The sequence below is a fragment of the Cucurbita moschata genome, unplaced genomic scaffold, assembly GCF_002738365.1.
Source record: "Cucurbita moschata cultivar Rifu unplaced genomic scaffold, Cmos_1.0 Cmo_Scf00018, whole genome shotgun sequence".
NCBI classification, from domain to species: Eukaryota; Viridiplantae; Streptophyta; class Magnoliopsida; order Cucurbitales; family Cucurbitaceae; genus Cucurbita; species Cucurbita moschata.
The window spans coordinates 3,204,730-3,222,351 of NW_019268534.1; the positions used below are offsets into that span (position 1 = coordinate 3,204,730).

General features: G+C 32.8%; 3 protein-coding genes across 3 annotated transcripts in view; 1 reads left to right on the forward strand and 2 right to left on the reverse strand.

Annotated features, from left to right (window-relative positions):
- The first annotated feature begins 7,526 nt into the window (after positions 1-7,526).
- Positions 7,527-11,191, forward strand: LOC111455961 (probable sulfate transporter 3.4). The gene is made up of 13 exons (XM_023097625.1): positions 7,527-7,958; positions 8,177-8,225; positions 8,312-8,519; positions 8,627-8,798; positions 9,031-9,096; positions 9,206-9,319; positions 9,399-9,515; positions 9,619-9,745; positions 9,842-10,128; positions 10,198-10,388; positions 10,481-10,566; positions 10,646-10,722; positions 10,815-11,191. The coding sequence occupies exons 1-13, from the start codon at positions 7,611-7,613 to the stop codon at positions 10,956-10,958; spliced, it is 1,986 nt and encodes a 661-aa protein (XP_022953393.1). The 5' UTR covers positions 7,527-7,610; the 3' UTR covers positions 10,959-11,191.
- A 418-nt stretch (positions 11,192-11,609) lies between these two features.
- Positions 11,610-14,735, reverse strand: LOC111455962 (protein SYS1 homolog). Its single transcript, XM_023097626.1, has 3 exons — positions 13,829-14,735; positions 12,396-12,622; positions 11,610-12,116 (listed from the first exon to the last, which is right to left on the reverse strand). Exons 1-3 carry the CDS (start codon positions 14,050-14,052, stop codon positions 12,109-12,111), a joined length of 459 nt encoding a protein of 152 aa, XP_022953394.1. The 5' UTR covers positions 14,053-14,735; the 3' UTR covers positions 11,610-12,108.
- A 626-nt stretch (positions 14,736-15,361) lies between these two features.
- LOC111456495 (MAR-binding filament-like protein 1-1) overlaps positions 15,362-17,622 on the reverse strand; it is a 5,074-nt gene continuing 2,813 nt past the window's right edge. Inside the window, exon 4 of the mRNA XM_023098379.1 lies at positions 15,362-17,465. Coding sequence (XP_022954147.1) covers positions 15,741-17,465 — 1,725 coding nt within the window. The 3' untranslated portion in view covers positions 15,362-15,740. The remainder of the gene's footprint in view (positions 17,466-17,622) is intronic.

The window sequence follows — 17,622 nt, forward strand, 5'->3', positions numbered from 1 at the left end:
TTGACCTTACCAAATTCTTCATTGCCAAACCCTAATTTGGAATCAATTTGGCTTTGAATATTGGTACAAGGATTAACATTAGTATCAAAATTGGTATTTTGTAATTGTATTCATATTAAATAAGGAACTCGACATCAAAAGGAAACTCTAATACTTGAGCTGCTCGTTGCTCGACGTGAGCATTGTCATATGTTCTCTCTTGAAGTCGAGAGTTCAAATTTTCATACATCCGATCTATAATGCTAACATTTATAGAACTGTTACAATCAAGGTTAAATTATAAATTTAGTTTCTAAATTTTTAAGTTTGAATTTATTTTTTAAAATTGACTGAATTATTAAATACAAAATTGAAAATTTTAGAATTTTATTAGGGATAAATTTTAATTTTATATTTTTTTTATATTGGTTATACGATTTATCCGACACAAAATTAAAAATTTATAAATATATAAAGATTTCATTTAATTTAAGCTCTTTTTTAACATAACAAATTTTAAATTATGAGAAAGAAATAATATTGCAAAAGGTGGCAATAGAAAGGTAAGGGCAAATTTGGAATTTAAATTAGAGTTTGAACTTAACGAGAAAATGGACATTTTTGCCCCTCAAATCAATTAAACTAGAATAAAAATTAAAAAAAAAAAAAAAAAAAAGTATGGGAGATAAAAATGGACCATCAAATTTGGGCACCAAATATTAATATCGCTTTAACCTATAGTCCATACTAGAATGTCATCGTCATCTCAATGCAAGGGTATCGTTGACAATCTAATCGCCGCGTACGAGATTATACTATATTAAAGACATGTTCGAGAGTAATTTTAATGTAAATAAATTAGTTTATGAATTTGAAAACATTATGAAATATATTATTCGTTGATATATTTTTAAACCCAATTTTCTAAAATTGAGCTTAAACAATAAAAAGAAAATGGAAAAAATTTGGTGTCAATCGAACACCCGACAAACGCTTCCTGAACTTATATGACTGTTCATTAAAATCACGTCTACTCTAGAAAGACCAACCATGCCTCAAAATGTACTATAGAGAGAGACATGATGTGAGATCTCACATGGGTTGGGGAAGGGAACGAAACAGTCCTTACAAGGGTGTAGAAACCATTAACTTGATCTCTCCTCTGGTGAACCATATAGGCAAGAGAAACCATGAACGGAAGAACTTAAAGCCTCATTAAACTGTACATCTTTCTTGGTATATCTCGATAATAGGTAGGAGCATAAACGGAAAGCCTAACATACATGTTTTAAAATCATGCGGTTGATAGCAATATGTAATGGGCTAAAGCGAACAATATCGGCTAGTGGTGAGCTTAGGCTAGTTGGGTCCTTACAAATGGTATCAGAGCTAGACACCGGGCGGTGTGCCAGCAAGGACGTTGAGCTCTCGAGAGAGGTGGGTAGGCAGATTTTAAAATTAAATTGTATATCGAAAAGATAATTTAAGAAAAAAACACGTGGTAAACTTATAATTAGAAAAAGGATAATAAATGAGAATATTTATAATTGGGGGGGGCTCCATTTTTGTTGCAAGGAAGAAGAATCTTCATTAGCATCCATCACCACTCCAAGTCAAAAAAGTGAACTATATTCCTCTCTTTGAAGGCCAATTTAATGGCTCAACGGCTCTCTTCGCTAACCCTACCCATCAAGGTGCCCCCTCTACACATGCAACTCAACGGGGCCATTAATTTATTTCTTCGATTATAATTATCTAAATTTATTATTATTATTCTAATAAAAAAAACACTTTTTTTTTTATTATTATTTTTAATTTTTTTTAATATAACTTTATCTAATAATAAATAATTTGAATGGAAAAGCTATAAAATCAATAAAAGGGTACGTTTTCTTCCCTTTCTTACGATGGAATTCGAACTATACGATTCTGTAATTATTAAAATGAATAGTATGATTTGAGAGGAAAATAAGAATGCAACACATACATAACTTTCCATTAATATTAATTGATTAAATCGAGCACCAACCAAATAATATGACTCAACTTTTTTTTTTTTAATTTCTTTCTAGATTAAATTATAACATAGCCGTTTATACTAAGACCCATTATTAGAGATGTTTAAAAAACTCGATAATTAAAAAAATTTGAAAATTGTTGGGTTAGATTTGGTTCAAATAACTGAAAACTTTAAGTTAGTTGATGGGTTCAACTAAAATTAGATTGATTTGAACCAAACCAACCCGAATTTATTGTTAATCTTCAAAAAAAAAATTAATTTCATAGTTTTTATAAAAAATATATATATATTCAATTTAAGTGTAAATCTTAATTAAAGAAAATAAATAAATATATATTACAGAACTAACCTTTTTACTTTAATTAAAAACAAAAATTTGAATAAATCCATCCAAAAAATTTATAATTAAATTCATCTGAATTAATTATTTAATAAAAAATATTTGAGTCGAAAAAATGGAGAAATATTATATATATGTCCCAACCTACTACCTCCCCTACCCATTACAAACCCAACAACCAAATTAAAGGGGATTCCCTAATTATCTTTTATTATTTGTAACTTAGTGGTAGAAAAATTTATATTGGTGGGCATCATGATAATGTTTATTGGAATAATTCAATTATTTTAATTTATCTTTTCCACGTGTCAATACATATGATCTTAATGAGTGGGGAGAATTTTTACCAATCTTTATTAGCAGACAAATCTTCTCAATTTTTCTTCCTTTTTTTTTCTAAATATTTTTATGGTTGTAATTTTAAAATAAAATTAATTTTATTTTGATTTAAAAAAAAATAAAAAATAAAAAATTATTTATTTTTTAAGAAAAAAAAAACTCCTTATTAAAGTACGCATGTGTCATGTGTGTATTAAGAACAAACAAATTTGACATTATTTAAAATTTGTGAATTTATTATACTAAATTAAAAGTTTCTCCTATTATATATATATATATATATATATTTAATTAATTTTTAAAAATTAAAAAATTAAAGGTTGGTAGATGTGTTAGACTTTTTTTTTAATTTACAAATTTTTGAATTAATAAAAATATCTTTAAACTTTGTACTTTGTTCAAAAATATCTCTAAACTTCGAAAAGTTTCGATAATATTCTTAACTTTAAAAATACTCTTAAACTTTAAAAAAAATTAAAAATAATAATTTTGAATAGAAATTATTAATATGTTGTTTAAAAAATAATTTTAAAAGGGTTTCAAAAACAACTTTCAATTTTCATAAATGTTTCAAAAAATATGTTTGAGTTTTCAAAAGTTAAAACACCTTAAAAAAATTGAATGTTCCACAAATACTGTTAGTCCCACGTTCAAAAAATACTCATGAACTTTTAAAAGTAACATTAAAAAGTTTAGAGATAATCTATGAGATGTCGGTTTTCGTCCGTATATTGACAATAAAATTTTAATAATTTTTTTTTTAAATGTATTTTTAAACCAGTTTTAAAATTTTATAAGTACTACACTAATAACAGTAAGAATATTTTTAAAATTTTTTATTAAGAGTTTAAGAATATTTTGCACATTATTAAAATTTAGATATATTTGAAACAAAATGGTTTCATCCAAAATTAACAGATATTTAAAAAAAAATTAAAAAAGAATAAATATAAATGTCAAAGTTGAGAGGCTAGTGGTTTAATGGACAATTAATAAATTAATTTATAAAATGGAAGAAGGAACGAGGTTGGGCAGGTGTGGTTGACTTTGGGTGATTTGCTTTTGACTAAATTTAGTCAACAGTGTTGGCTCTCTGACTTGGAAACATGGACACACACAGACAAAATCCGATCCGACTAAGAAACCACAATCTTAGTACGGACGTAATATTGTCCAAACCTCGTGTTTTTGTCACAAAATATAATAAACTTTAGAGTCACTAATCTCACGTTTAATACTTTCGCGTGGTGGACGAAGTAGGACAGTTGTAATGATTTCTTAGGTATACGTAAGAGCGGGAAAATTCTCTGACTTAAATAAAAAAAAATTATTCATTTTAAATTATTCTCGGTCTAGCTCACGTTAAGGCGTCGCTTTTTTTTAATGATGGTCGGTGACTTGTATCTACCCACTATACGTTGAATTCGAAAAAAGAAATAATTTTATTTTTATTTTTTTATTTAATAGACAAAAGAGAGCATATATAGAGATGTCCATTTAATCCACTCCAATCGGAGAATGTCACATAAATAAAGACAAACACAAAAATTATATTTTCCGTTCCTTCTAAGTTCCATATATACGTGTGTGTGTATATACTTGAAATGTATGTTTACGTTGGAATTTGAGATTTTATAAATTAGGTTCCGAAGTAATATGTATTAAAATTTATATGAAAGAAATATCTAATATATATATATATATATATTAAAATTAAAATTTTAAAAAAAAATCCATTGAAAATCTAATTTATTGCAAAATTTTTACGAAAAATCTCTATTTCGTTCACCACAGAAATAAATATTTTTTTTATTGATAATCCGAAAAATCCGAACAAGGTTCACAACTCAATTCAACCTTCTATTTTCAAGTTGGGTTGTAGCATGTTTTTTTTTTTTAATTAATATCATCAACGTTAAATATTCTTAATTTTTTCAAAAATAGAGTTGAATTGTAACCCTGTTTTCAGAAGGAAATAAACTGTACCAAATTTTTATGATCACCGAGGTTGATTTAAAATTATTAATACTCTTGTAAACTTATCGGTATTCTATTTATTAAATTTAATATTATCTGAAATATTAATGATGTGACTAAATATTAGTGGTATTAATGTGGAGCATTTCATAGTGTTTGATATTTCCCCATTTTTTTTAGTTTCCATGTTGCCAAATTGATAATTATATTAAATTTTATTATTTCATATTTTAAATTGAGAAATTAAATAACAAATGATTGAATAAATCATAATTAATGTCATAAAATCATTCTCGTAAATATTACTCCATTTATATTGAGTTATAATAAACTAATTAATTTATTATTTAATTTAATTTAATTATATTATTCTAAATTATATATACTAATATTTATATTTGAAATTCAGAAATTAAAATGTTATAACCTAACAAATCCCACTCACTCAAATAACTCAAATCTTTTGACAAGACTGCTACTTGTAAAAAGAAAATTAACAAAATTAAAATTAATTTAATATTTAATTTTTCGACGCTATATCATTGAAGATTGTACTAAAGATAACACAAACGTCACAATCTTTATAAAAATAAATTAATTATCGAATCGATAAAATTTATTTTTATGTAATAATTATATTGTATTAAAACAAACCGTACGAATGTTTCACAAAAATTTAATTAGTGGAACAACGTAATATAAAAAATAAATAATTTAAAAAATATATTTTTAGAGAATAAATAATTGAAAAAATTATAAAATTAAATATAATTATATTATTTAAAAAGGAAAATAAATTAGGGAATGTTTCCATTTTGATACACTTTCTTCAAAACAATCATTTCGACCGTGTCATCTATTTATGACGTTAGGTAAAATCAGACAAATAATAAAGATTATAAAAATTATAATTATAAGTTTTAATATTGTCGAAAGTTTATAATTAGTGACTTTTACCTGTTTTTTTACACAAAATTTGGTGGGGTGAGTGACGTAATAATTTATGTTTAAAATAGAGATATTTATGTGACTTGATAATTCTTTCCATGTAGATTATCTAATCTAAATCATAATAGGTGGGTGATGTTGGACTGTTTTTTAATTTAATTTATGCTGGATTAAATTTTTGAAAAATAAAAAAATTTGGATTGGTTCGTAGGTTGACACTGTTCGATGATGGAAGTCTCACATCGGCTAATTTAGGAAATGATCACGGGTTTATAAGTGAGGAATAGTGTCCATTGGTATAAGACATTTTGGAGAAGCCCAGAACAAATGCATGGGAGCTTATGCTCAAAGTGGACAATATTATACCATTGTGAAGAATCTTGGGCAATATCACACGATAAATGATCATGGAGATTTCATTTTCACCGAATAAAGGGTTGGGATAAAAAGGAACATAATTTTTATAAAAAAAAAAACAAAACCGACGGTCCAGATTCAGTACCCCTCTGGTTTATTGGATAGACGTATTCACCTCAATTTCTTTTTTAGTTAAAAGAGAAGAAAATATTCCATTAATCTTGTTTAAATGTTTATAAATTAAGCAGTTTATTTGGATTCTTTTTTATTATTATTTTTTTTTCTTTTTTACTTTATATTAAAATATGGAATTTCTCGAAGCTAACGTCAAACCCAACTAAAACATATTTTAAAATTTTAAAATTTTAAAATATAAAAATATAAAAATTCTCCTCTCTAAACATAAATATCTCCTCAATTATAAATATAATTTCAACTATTAAAAAATATATTTATTAATTTAGTACAACATTCGAGAAATACATGAATGAATCGAAACCACATCTAAATGAGAGCCAATCTTGATCATCAAATAAATAAATAAAACTTAAAATAATTAAAAATCACTACCTGATCCACTTTTTTTTTTCATAATTAAACGTGTTTTATTTGGAGAGTAAATCGGTGACCATATTACATGAAAATATTAATTCGAATAAACTTATAATATATTTAATATAATTTTGAGTTCACATATAACCCTAAGTTTAGCCAATTAAACAACATTCTATAAAATACCAAAGCTAAGGCTTCTGATTGCTTCCAAACTTTAATTTATAATCACATTCCAAAGTGCTTTTAAACTTAATTATAATGTAATTAGAGCATCCTAATTTTTGCATAATCTCCAAATATGGCCTTTACTGACCCACTAGAGTATTTTTAAAGGTATTATTATTATTATTAATTAAGTATGCAAAGTAATAAGAGAATAATTATTTTTTTAAAATACATATATTATTTTCTTTTTACAAGTTTAAGTGACCTCTCTCGTAAACGTTTTTAAGCTAAATATTAACTCGGGTAGAAAAATTAATATTGCAAATTTTTAATATACATATAATACATAAAAAAAAATTTTAAAATTTTTTATATAGTCTATAATACGATCTTTTTAGTACATTATTTGCTGAAAATGAATACAGAACAATTTAATCAACCAAATCCAATCTATACGGTTTGGATTAGGTTATGAATTAAATTTAAAAATTATTGAATTAATTTATGAATTTCAAAAAAATAGACGGGTTAAACCAAACAACATAAATTTATTGTTAATTTTAAAATATACATTAGAGCTATTTTCATTTTTTTTTAATGACTCTTAAAATTAAATTTTAATTTAAATATAATTGAATTTAAGTGATAAATTTTAACAAAAAAAATTTAAAAATAAATAAATAGATATAAAAGTGAAAATTACTCAAATTAGGAAGGAAATGACGAAATTACCCTCGACATGCAGGAAAAAAGCGACCATCGAGTAACTGCCATTTTGTGCTAAGAGCATAACCACCTCTCTTCCCGTTCTTCTCTTTTTCTCACCTCTATAAATTGCGATACTCTCTTCATTTCTCCTCAAAGCTTTCAACCACAACCGCCCAAAATATAGCGTTTACTGCTAAACTTTGCTCTTAATTTCAACCCGGCATGGGAATCGGTTCCAATCGAGTTGAAAACTTCGAATGTCGTGAAACGGTGTTGACGATTCCGGCGGAGGCAATGCTGCCGCCGCCGCCGCAACAGGAGGAGGAGATTCACAAAGTTTGCTTGCCGCCGAAGCAGACAACCTGTCAGAAACTCAAACACAAGTTATCGGAGGTGTTCTTCCCCGATGATCCGTTCTACAAATTCCAGAATCAATCGTGGTTAAGAAAAGTGATTTTAGGCCTTCAATCTCTGTTCCCTGTGTTTGAGTGGGGCCCTGGTTATACCCTAGCTCTTTTCAAATCTGATATTGTTTCTGGTCTCACAATCGCTAGCCTCGCTATTCCTCAGGTATGTCATGCGAATTGAAATCTGTAGAATCGTTTTATGAAGATTAGGCTAGGCTGGGGGGTTTTAGCTTGATTCGACTGGTTTTTATTTATGGAAATGTAGTTTGGTTTTTTCGAACTTGGTTAAAATTAAGCCCTCATTCTGGCTTTAATTTAATGCGTTTGTTTGTTTTAGCCTTTAGAAAAAGTGATATCCATTTTTTGTTTCGATTTCTGTAGGGAATAAGTTATGCGAAACTTGCAAATTTGCCTCCAATCATCGGATTATGTGAGTGTATCTTCTTCAGTGAAATCTCTTGTTTCAATACTAAACGAAATTGAACCAGCAGTTAAATTTGATTTGTTTCATTGCAGATTCAAGTTTTGTGCCTCCACTGATATACTCTATCCTTGGGAGCTCTAGACATCTTGCTGTTGGTCCAGTTTCAATTGCCTCTTTGGTCATGGGATCGATGATTACTGAGGCAGTCTCTTATAACGAACAGCCTACTCTCTATCTTAAGTTAGCTTTCACTGCTACCTTCTTTGCTGGTGTGTTCCAAGCATCTTTAGGCTTGTTAAGGTATAAAACAAAGCACAACCAAAAGGGAAGGATTGAAATCCCATGAATTTTCTCTGTTTCTGAGAGTTCCTTTCAATTCATTGATTTTGGCTTTCAATTTGTTACAGGTTAGGGTTTGTGATTGATTTTCTGTCAAAGGCTACTCTAGTTGGCTTTATGGCTGGTGCAGCAGTCATTGTGTCATTGCAACAACTCAAAGGGTTGCTTGGAATTTCCCATTTCACCTCCAAAATGCAATTGATTCCTGTCATGTCTTCTGTTTTTCACCGCAAAGATGAGGTAAGCCGTTGCTTGCAGCCTTATAGAGTGGGAAAAGAGATGAACGAAACAAGTAACTATGAAGTTCTTATAATTGAGCCGCCGAAACTTTTACTATATTAAAATTTGATATCAATATAGTAAGAATCTTGATTTGTATTGCATAGTTGAAGATATCTTTCAAGGGTTCTGTTTTGATATTCTAGAGTTTTGAGGTATTTCAACTGATGGGGTCTTTCTAATTAATGTGCAGTGGTCCTGGCAAACTATTGTTTTAGGCTTCATTTTCCTACTCATTCTTCTAGGAACAAGGCATATCGTAAGTGTTATATCATTACTGTGATCTATGTTTTCATAATGGCTCTTTCTTGGCCTTAATGCAAGAAATGGGTTCTCTAATTTGTTTGATCGTACGTGAATTGACACAGAGCATCAAGAAACCAAAGCTTTTCTGGATATCAGCAGCTGCTCCACTGACATCAGTTATTTTGTCCACTCTTTTAGTCTTCCTTCTCAGAGAAAAAGCTCCAGGAATCTCAGTGGTACGGATTGACATTCTTTAACTTCAAGTTCTGTGCCCTGAAACTGATACCATTTTCGCTTTTGATTCTCTCTTAATAGATTGGTCATTTGCCAAAGGGTATCAATCCTCCATCACTGAACATGCTGTACTTTACTGGTCCTCAATTGGCACTTGCCATTAAAACTGGCATTATAACTGGAATTCTCTCGCTCACTGTAAGTTCTTGTTTCAGAAGAGATTATAGGTTCTGAATTTGGTTACTTCTCCTAATCCGCATGCCTGAACGATCCTATTTCACGTTGTTTTTACAATATTTAGGAAGGAATTGCCGTAGGAAGAACGTTTGCTGGTTTGAAAAACTATCAAGTAGATGGGAACAAAGAAATGATGGCCATTGGTTTTATGAACATGGCTGGATCTTGTTCTTCGTGCTATGTCACTACAGGTGTTTGTTGCCTTCCTATCTAACCTTGTCTATGAAGTTATTTGATGTTACAGCTTAAATTGTTTTTAACTCTTCGGATCGGGATTGATGTTTCAGGATCGTTTTCTCGGTCCGCTGTGAATTATAATGCCGGGGCACAAACAGCAATTTCAAATGTTGTGATGTCTGCAGCTGTGCTCATAACATTGTTGTTTCTGATGCCACTGTTCCATTATACTCCAAATTTCATCCTAGCAGCCATCATTATAACAGCAGTAATTGGACTAATTGATTACCAAGCAGCCTGTAGGTTGTGGAAAGTTGACAAGCTCGATTTTGTAGCTTGTGTTTGTTCTTTCTTCGGCATTCTTTTCATCTCGGTTCCAATGGGTCTTGCCATTGCAGTAAGTTTCCTCATCGACGTTTGTTTATCGAACTGTAAAGTCGTGTCGTTAACACGTTGGAATTTTCAGGTTGGAGTCTCTGTTTTCAAGATTCTTCTGCATGTCACCAGGCCAAACACCATAGTTTTGGGGAATATTTCTGGGACTCAAATATTCCAAAACCTCGACCGATACCGTGATGCCTCGAGGGTGCCTTCGTTTCTCATTCTTGCCATTGAATCTCCAATCTACTTTGCAAATTCAACATACCTGCAAGAAAGGTGAGCTCTATATAACATAAAAAAATTTGTATATCTTGTGGATGAGTCTCCTGAATCATTTCACCAATGACACATCCATATGTCCCGTGCAGGATTCTTAGGTGGGTTAGGGAAGAAGAAGAGCGGGTAAAAGCGACGAACGATAGCCCACTGAAATGTGTAATCCTAGACATGACGGGTATGTTAAGAAGCCTTTTTTTTTTCGAGATTATCGTGCCTAAATGGTTTCACTCATACTTGTCATATGGTTTTCTCAGCTGTAACATCCATAGACACAAGTGGTATAGAAACAATATGCGAGCTTAGAAAGATGTTGATGCAAAAATCACTGCAGGTATGACCCATGTGGCTAGAACAGCTTGCATAACAAAATGTTTTCCATGAAACTTCTCACTAATTAGACATTTCTGTATATGTTTTCATTAGTTTGTGCTTGCAAATCCGGGTGGAAACACGATGGAAAAACTGCATAAATCAGACGCCTTGGAACGGTTCGAGTTTAACGGTCTCTACCTCTCGGTTGGAGAAGCTGTGAAGGACATTTCTTCTCTATGGAAGAGGCTGCCATAACTTATATCTTACTTGGAAGCTATCATAGAGGGGAGAGTCTGTAAAAAACAAATTACCACCGGCCGATTATGAAAACATATTCCACCCTTTAGCTAGCAATCAGAAGAGGCGATGAAATGTTTTCAATCCTTGTTTCTTTCTTGCTCTTTTCTTCACAACGAAGCTAATGGCCCGAAAGTCCGAAATACCGAAATATTTAACGATCAAATAAGATATATGCTGATTCCAAACTACATTACTGTATTCAAAAGTTAGACCAGCAAAAGGAATCCCAAAAGACTGGAATACAACGATCAAATATGGTCAAAACGAACGACCAATCAGAGCTAAATCGAACATCGACCAGACAATTTTTTAAGATTGTGATTCAAAAGCCAACAACAATAAGATTCTTATAGCTATAATAAACCACAATTGTTCTTCAAAACAAACAAATAAATAAAACAGCTTCGTCAAGATTGCACCGTTCTTTTTGGCTGTTTGTGCAAATCTGATTGTTTACCACTAGCTTACGCTTTGACCCGAGTAGCATGGGGCATGTGGAATCCCGTGTGAATCGGGAAAGACCACCTTGCAAGGCTAAAAGGCTTTACAAGATGCTCTCAACCGTAAGAAGAACGCATACTCAATCACAAGAAAGGAAACCAATAATGGCGATAATGGAGGCCTTTTTATCAAAAGGCAATAACAAGAAAAGATAAACCAACAGAATTCTGCTTTAGTTTACAAATCAAATTTTCATTATATTCCAAACTAAGCTGTAGACTCATCTGTGTGAAGAATTAAAAGAATAAAAGCAACCAACGATATCTTCTTTAACCATTAAAACAAAAAAGGAATAAAGCTCATATAGCCATTGGAAGTGACACCCTCCCCCACCATTCCCCAAGGTAAAAAAAGCTTCCTGGATTCATATGAAAACCTTCCACTAATTCAAGACACTAGTTCATCATAATCCAGAGCACCGATCTAGGTTATATTTCGATAGTTACGACCAATCGTTCATATCTCAAAATAGTTCCTCTTCCTGATGCTAACTTGATCTGGGTTTTCATCAGCTTTATCCACTAGCTACGCAAATTTAATAAGATAGGCCACCAAAAAATCACACACATGAAGAGGTGGTTCTTGCAATTTGACTGTTACTTGCTCAGACATCTGCACCAAAATATGCACAGTGATCTTAAACAAGAGGACCGTCTTTTCCCAAAAACTAAACAGTAACCCTTTGGTGTACAAATCAGAGCATGTTAACTCTCAACTGCAAAGCCTAGCATAGGATGGAGTAAAATAATAGAGGCTAACATGAATTAAGAATTTTGTACTAGCATGTTGTGTTTTGGCAGTCATGTTTGTTAGTACTATGAATTGTGAATTCCAACAATATGAATGTCAAAGAAGATTATTTGTTAATTTCTTCGAGGAAAGAAGCCTTACTTGAACGCAATCGTGTTATAGGAATTTCTCGTAGTTCACGTTTGATGCACAGATATTCACCCAGCAAAGACATCACTACGAGCCCAGTACCATTCACAACCCACCATGTCATTGAGGACGGCCACCCTCCATAAACGATACAGATGAAAAGGTGGAGTATGTAGAGTGTGGCTGCAAAATCTAAGCACTTCTTTGCTCTTTCAATCAAATAAACCAGATATACTGCTCTGCATGACAAGAAAAAATGTAATGGTGAGAGAAGCGGACACGAGTTTTGTATAAACAATATGAAAAACGAAGAAAAAAAGATAAAAAATGGTTACTTTGGAACCATTTACCAGCGATAGTGTCAAGCACAAGGAAAAATAAACAAACACTATAGAGTGCCGCTCAGGGAAACATTTAACAGAAACAATATCTATTAGTTGGTAGTGCTCCAAAACTATGTTGCTATCGTTCAACCACCCCAGCCCCCAATCCATCACCTACACGTTCTAAACGAAAAATCCAAGGAAGGAAAACTGCCAGCATCTGCCCAGAAATTGAAATAAAAAGCATGACACCATCCACTGCCTACATATTCAAAACAACTCATACTCCGTTCGTAGATTTTCTACATGTATGGTTGATCATCAGCAATTTAAATAGAAATTATAACAATTAGACCGAACAAACCCAAAATATTGAACATGCGAATTTCTGTGATAGTAACGGATTACGTTTAAAAGGGCAATAACAACATATTTCTCCAAATCGGCTAACAGGGATTTAGGAGATGGGAAATCAAGAAAAAAAAGTAGCGAACCAGCTAGTACATACACATGGACCTTAATTGAAATTCATATCAATTGCTGACAGAACAACAAATAGGATACTACAAACCATTAAGAAACAAACTTCGGACACCAAAGAGTTATCTGCAGTTATAGTTTACCACAAAAATTGCCTCATTACATAACGTAGAGATAAAAAAGCAAACATTAATATGACATTCAAAACAAGCCATTTTCATGGTTAACAATCAAAACCATTTCAGCGAGGGTGATTATTCTATTCAATATCTAAATAATCTAACAAAGTGTAACGGTCCAAGCCCATCTCTAGCAAATATTGTCCTCTTTGGACTTTCCCGTTTGGGCTTCCCTCAAGATTTTAAAACGCATCTGCTAGGGAGAGGTTTCCTCAGCCTTATAAAGAATGCTTCGTTCTCCTCCCCAAACGAAGTGGGATCTCACACAAAGACTCCATAAACTACAACTTCTCCAAACCAAGGGTAATGTTATATTAACATGCAGCTAAGTATATTTAACCTTTAATAAATAAAAGCTGGGTAGACAAACACGTTTGAGATTTATCAACTATTCCTAACCATGCATTGTAAATAAACATAATACCAAATATTATGGGGATGAAAGCTAAAACAGATTTCTTACCCAGCAAGCGCACTTAGCAGGAATGAAGCAATAACACACCAACCAGTGGCTGTAGAAACGGTTATTGTAGCATAATCAAAGAAGTAAACAAGGCTGATCCGAGAAACGCGTGTACCGACTAGAGTCGCGATCAATATACCAAGAGTGAGGTAATACAAACATTGAAGGCAAACAATTTGGGCAACGATGAGCCAAGGGTCCCATACAACTGCACCATAGAACATGACTCCAACAGTCAGTCGGTTCTAGCTTCTTCTCAATTAGTATGCTCTAACCTAAATTGACCAGAACCCCAACTTTTTTCAGTATAACTGAAATACAAACTACAAACGATTTCCCAATGGTTAAAGCGTTCTCTACGCTATCTATCGCTTTCACACTCCCGAATTAACAGTGAAATTCAAGAGATCCCTATTTCTCTTCGTGAAGCTGTAAATCCATTCGTTTAAAAAAAAAAAAAACCCTAAAATCAAGAATCCTCCCGCTAACTCTGGCACGAGAATTCAACGATCTCGTTTCATTCGATCTGAATCAAGCAAATCTTAAATCCACGCATACTAAAATCACAACAGCATATAACTACAGATGATTCAAAATCAAAGAGAGAAACAAATCACAATTCCCTCACGAATCCAACCCCAGAAACCGAATAAATCCGAATTCGCTAACACAACGAACGCATCGCAATGCCGTCTAACCAGAAAATAAGAATTAGATCAAGTCTGAAACATAAAGGCATCAATCTTGAGATCGAGATGAGACAAATTGAAACACCCGGCAGCAAAATTCAGGATTCCGGACAAAGTTTCTTCACCCTTCTCTTCTTCTGTAGCTCGGTCGTGTCCGTGCCGCTTGTGATGAAAATTCTTTCGTCCAGATGCGCTACAGTTGTAATGTAAAATCGTAGTTTCCATTACTTCCATAATTAAAATGGTATTATATATTGATTATTAGTTTAAATCACAGTCGTGGTCCCCACATTTTAGTAATTTGACAATATATATAATATATTTTTTATTTTTATTTTTAATTTCGAGAGTTAAATTTTTTTAATAATTACACAAAAATATCAACTTTTTTAAATTTTGGGAGTAATTTTTTAAAATAATGGAAAAAGCATATGTTAAAATGTTTTGAATTATGTTATTAAATTGGAAGATATATAAATTTTAATATTTTATTTTAAACATAATCATAATCAAAAGTTTTAAAAAAATTTAATAATTAAAAATAAAAAATAAAAACAGACCCGTGTTTGAATTTAAGAAGGTTTTATTATTATTTTTAATTTTAAAATATTATTTTTAAGATTTTAGGTTATATAATTTAACCCGTGATTATTAACCATAGATTACTTACGAATCTTTAGTTTTTAGATCTAAAAGTCTGGTTCTTCAACGAGATTGTTAATTCGAATTCTCAAAAGTTTTATATCATCTTTTTGTGGCGTAAACTTAAATTTTGTTACGCTATATGCAAGTCGTTCGATGGATGTTCTAAATTTTTTAATTTAATAATTATATAATTGGGAAAGAAAAAAAAATCATGATCAAGAATGATCCATACAAAATAATGGATGTATTACTTGAACAAAGGACTCTTGCATGGAAGAACTGGACAAACAAAAACCTAGGGGAGCTACTGATTATACATGGCAAGCTTCACACAATCATACCTCCTCTCTGTTTCTTTCAGCAACTTACCACTTGAACTTCAATACATTGTGTGTGAAACCATCATGCGTTCGGTACCGACGACGGTGGACGACATCTCGTGACTTGCTGCAATTATTGGTAGCATACAAAGGGCCATTGGCAAGGAACAAATCAGTAGCACATGGCTGGGGAAGAGAGCAACAGGATAACAAGATGTTCGAGGGGTACGAGCGGAGACGGGTTAGAGTAAACGACACTCAGGACAGTTCTTTATCCGACGGAGTAGTTGACTTTCTCCTCCTGACAGTTCTCTTGGCGACGGTGACTTTGGCCTTGCCTTCAGCTTCGGCATTTGGCTGTTGCTGGTTGGTTTTATTTGATGATTTGATTTCACGCCGGAGCCTCAATATCTCACCCTTTGCAGATGCCAAGTCTGCTTCCAGTTTCTTCGTCATGTTCTCGAAACTGTCCCTTTCTTTTCCGAGTTTCATGACGATGTTATGGGCGTCTTCCAAGTTTTCCTGTGCTTCAATGGCGGCGTTCTTTTGATCTGTGACACTCCTACGAAGCGCTTCTTTCTCGTCTTCGAGATTCGCCACGTGGGAATTCGACTTCTCCAATTCTTTAGAAAGTAACAATGCATTGCGGTTCATCTCATCAAGTGACTTAATTGCTTCTTCCAAATCTGTTTCAAGACACTTTCTTGCTTCCTTGTCCTTCACATTTTGCTTCTCCAACGTTTGAATTTCTTTGTTAAGAGAAACAACTACTTTCCTTTCTTCTTCTAAATCGTTACTTATAGTTTCGGCTTTTCGATAGGCATCATCCAATTCCTTCTGTAAACCATTCCGACTTTCGATGACGACTGCGAGCTCACCGGACATATTCTTTAACTCTTCGCTTGTTTTCGTGAGAAGTTCCTTGGTTTCTGAAAGCTCATTGGCTAAGATTTCACCATTTTGTTTTGCCTCTTCAAACTTGCTTTGAAGTGAATTTCTAACTTCATCAGATTCAGCCTGCAGCCTAGAAACCTCAGACTCGAGTTCTGAGCACTTACGTTTCGACTCCTTTAACTGATTTCCGAGATCGGAAGCCTGAGTTCTCGATTCGCTAAGATTCCCTCGAGCAACTTCCAATTCATCTTTCAGTATTTGTGCATTACTTGATTCTAATTCCAGCTTCTTTATCAAAACGTCTCTTTCTTGTGTCAGATCATCAATTCTTGTTTGGTTTCCATGTACTTCTTTGACAGCAATCTTAAGTTTTTCCTGCAGTTCCTGAATCTCCTGTTCTCTATCTCGTAAAAGTTCAGCATCTAACGACGCCTTCTTTTCGGCAGATAATTTCAGACGATCGTATTCATCGTTTGCATTTTCCAACTTTCTCATGTAATCATCTCTCGCGATGACCAAAGAAGCTACATTTGCATTTAATTCATCCACCATAGAAATCCTCGTCTCAAGTTCTTCCTTATTGTTCAGAAGCTCGTCCTTTAAACGTTGAATCTCTAAACGGGCAGCAACCAGTTCGTCCTTTGCTCGATCGTATGACGAAAACAAGTTCTTCAATTCACCTTCCTTTTCTGCAAGGGAAGAATTGATCTTTTGAATGCTATTCTCCTTATCCTCAAGCTCCAAACCAAGCAAGTTAACCCTTTCTTGTAGAAGTTCAATAGATTCGAGACTTTCTTGCAGTTTCGCTTCAAGCGTATGCTTATCTTCCTCGGCATTCGACAGGTCATTTTGTAGGCTACTAATGCAAACATTAAGCTCTTCTATTTTCCCCTTTTCATTTCTTAACTCTTGTCCCAAGCGTCCAATGGTAAGATTGGCTGTATTTAGTTGGTTCACCAAAGAAATTTGCTCTTCCTTTGCCTTCCTTAATTGATTTGTACGTTCTTCCTGTTCATTCAGTAACTTTGCTTCATAGCTTCTCCTCATTGAAATAATGGAAGATTCCTTCTCTTTCAGTTCAGCATTCATCTGTGAATTCAAATATTGGTACCAAAATCATTACAGAACAAAGAACACAGAACGACGTAAAAGCGCCCCCCCCCCCCCCCCCCCCCCCCCCCCCCCCCCCCCCCCCCCCCCCCCCCCCCCCCCCCCCCCCCCCCCCCCCCCCCCCCCCCCCCCCCCC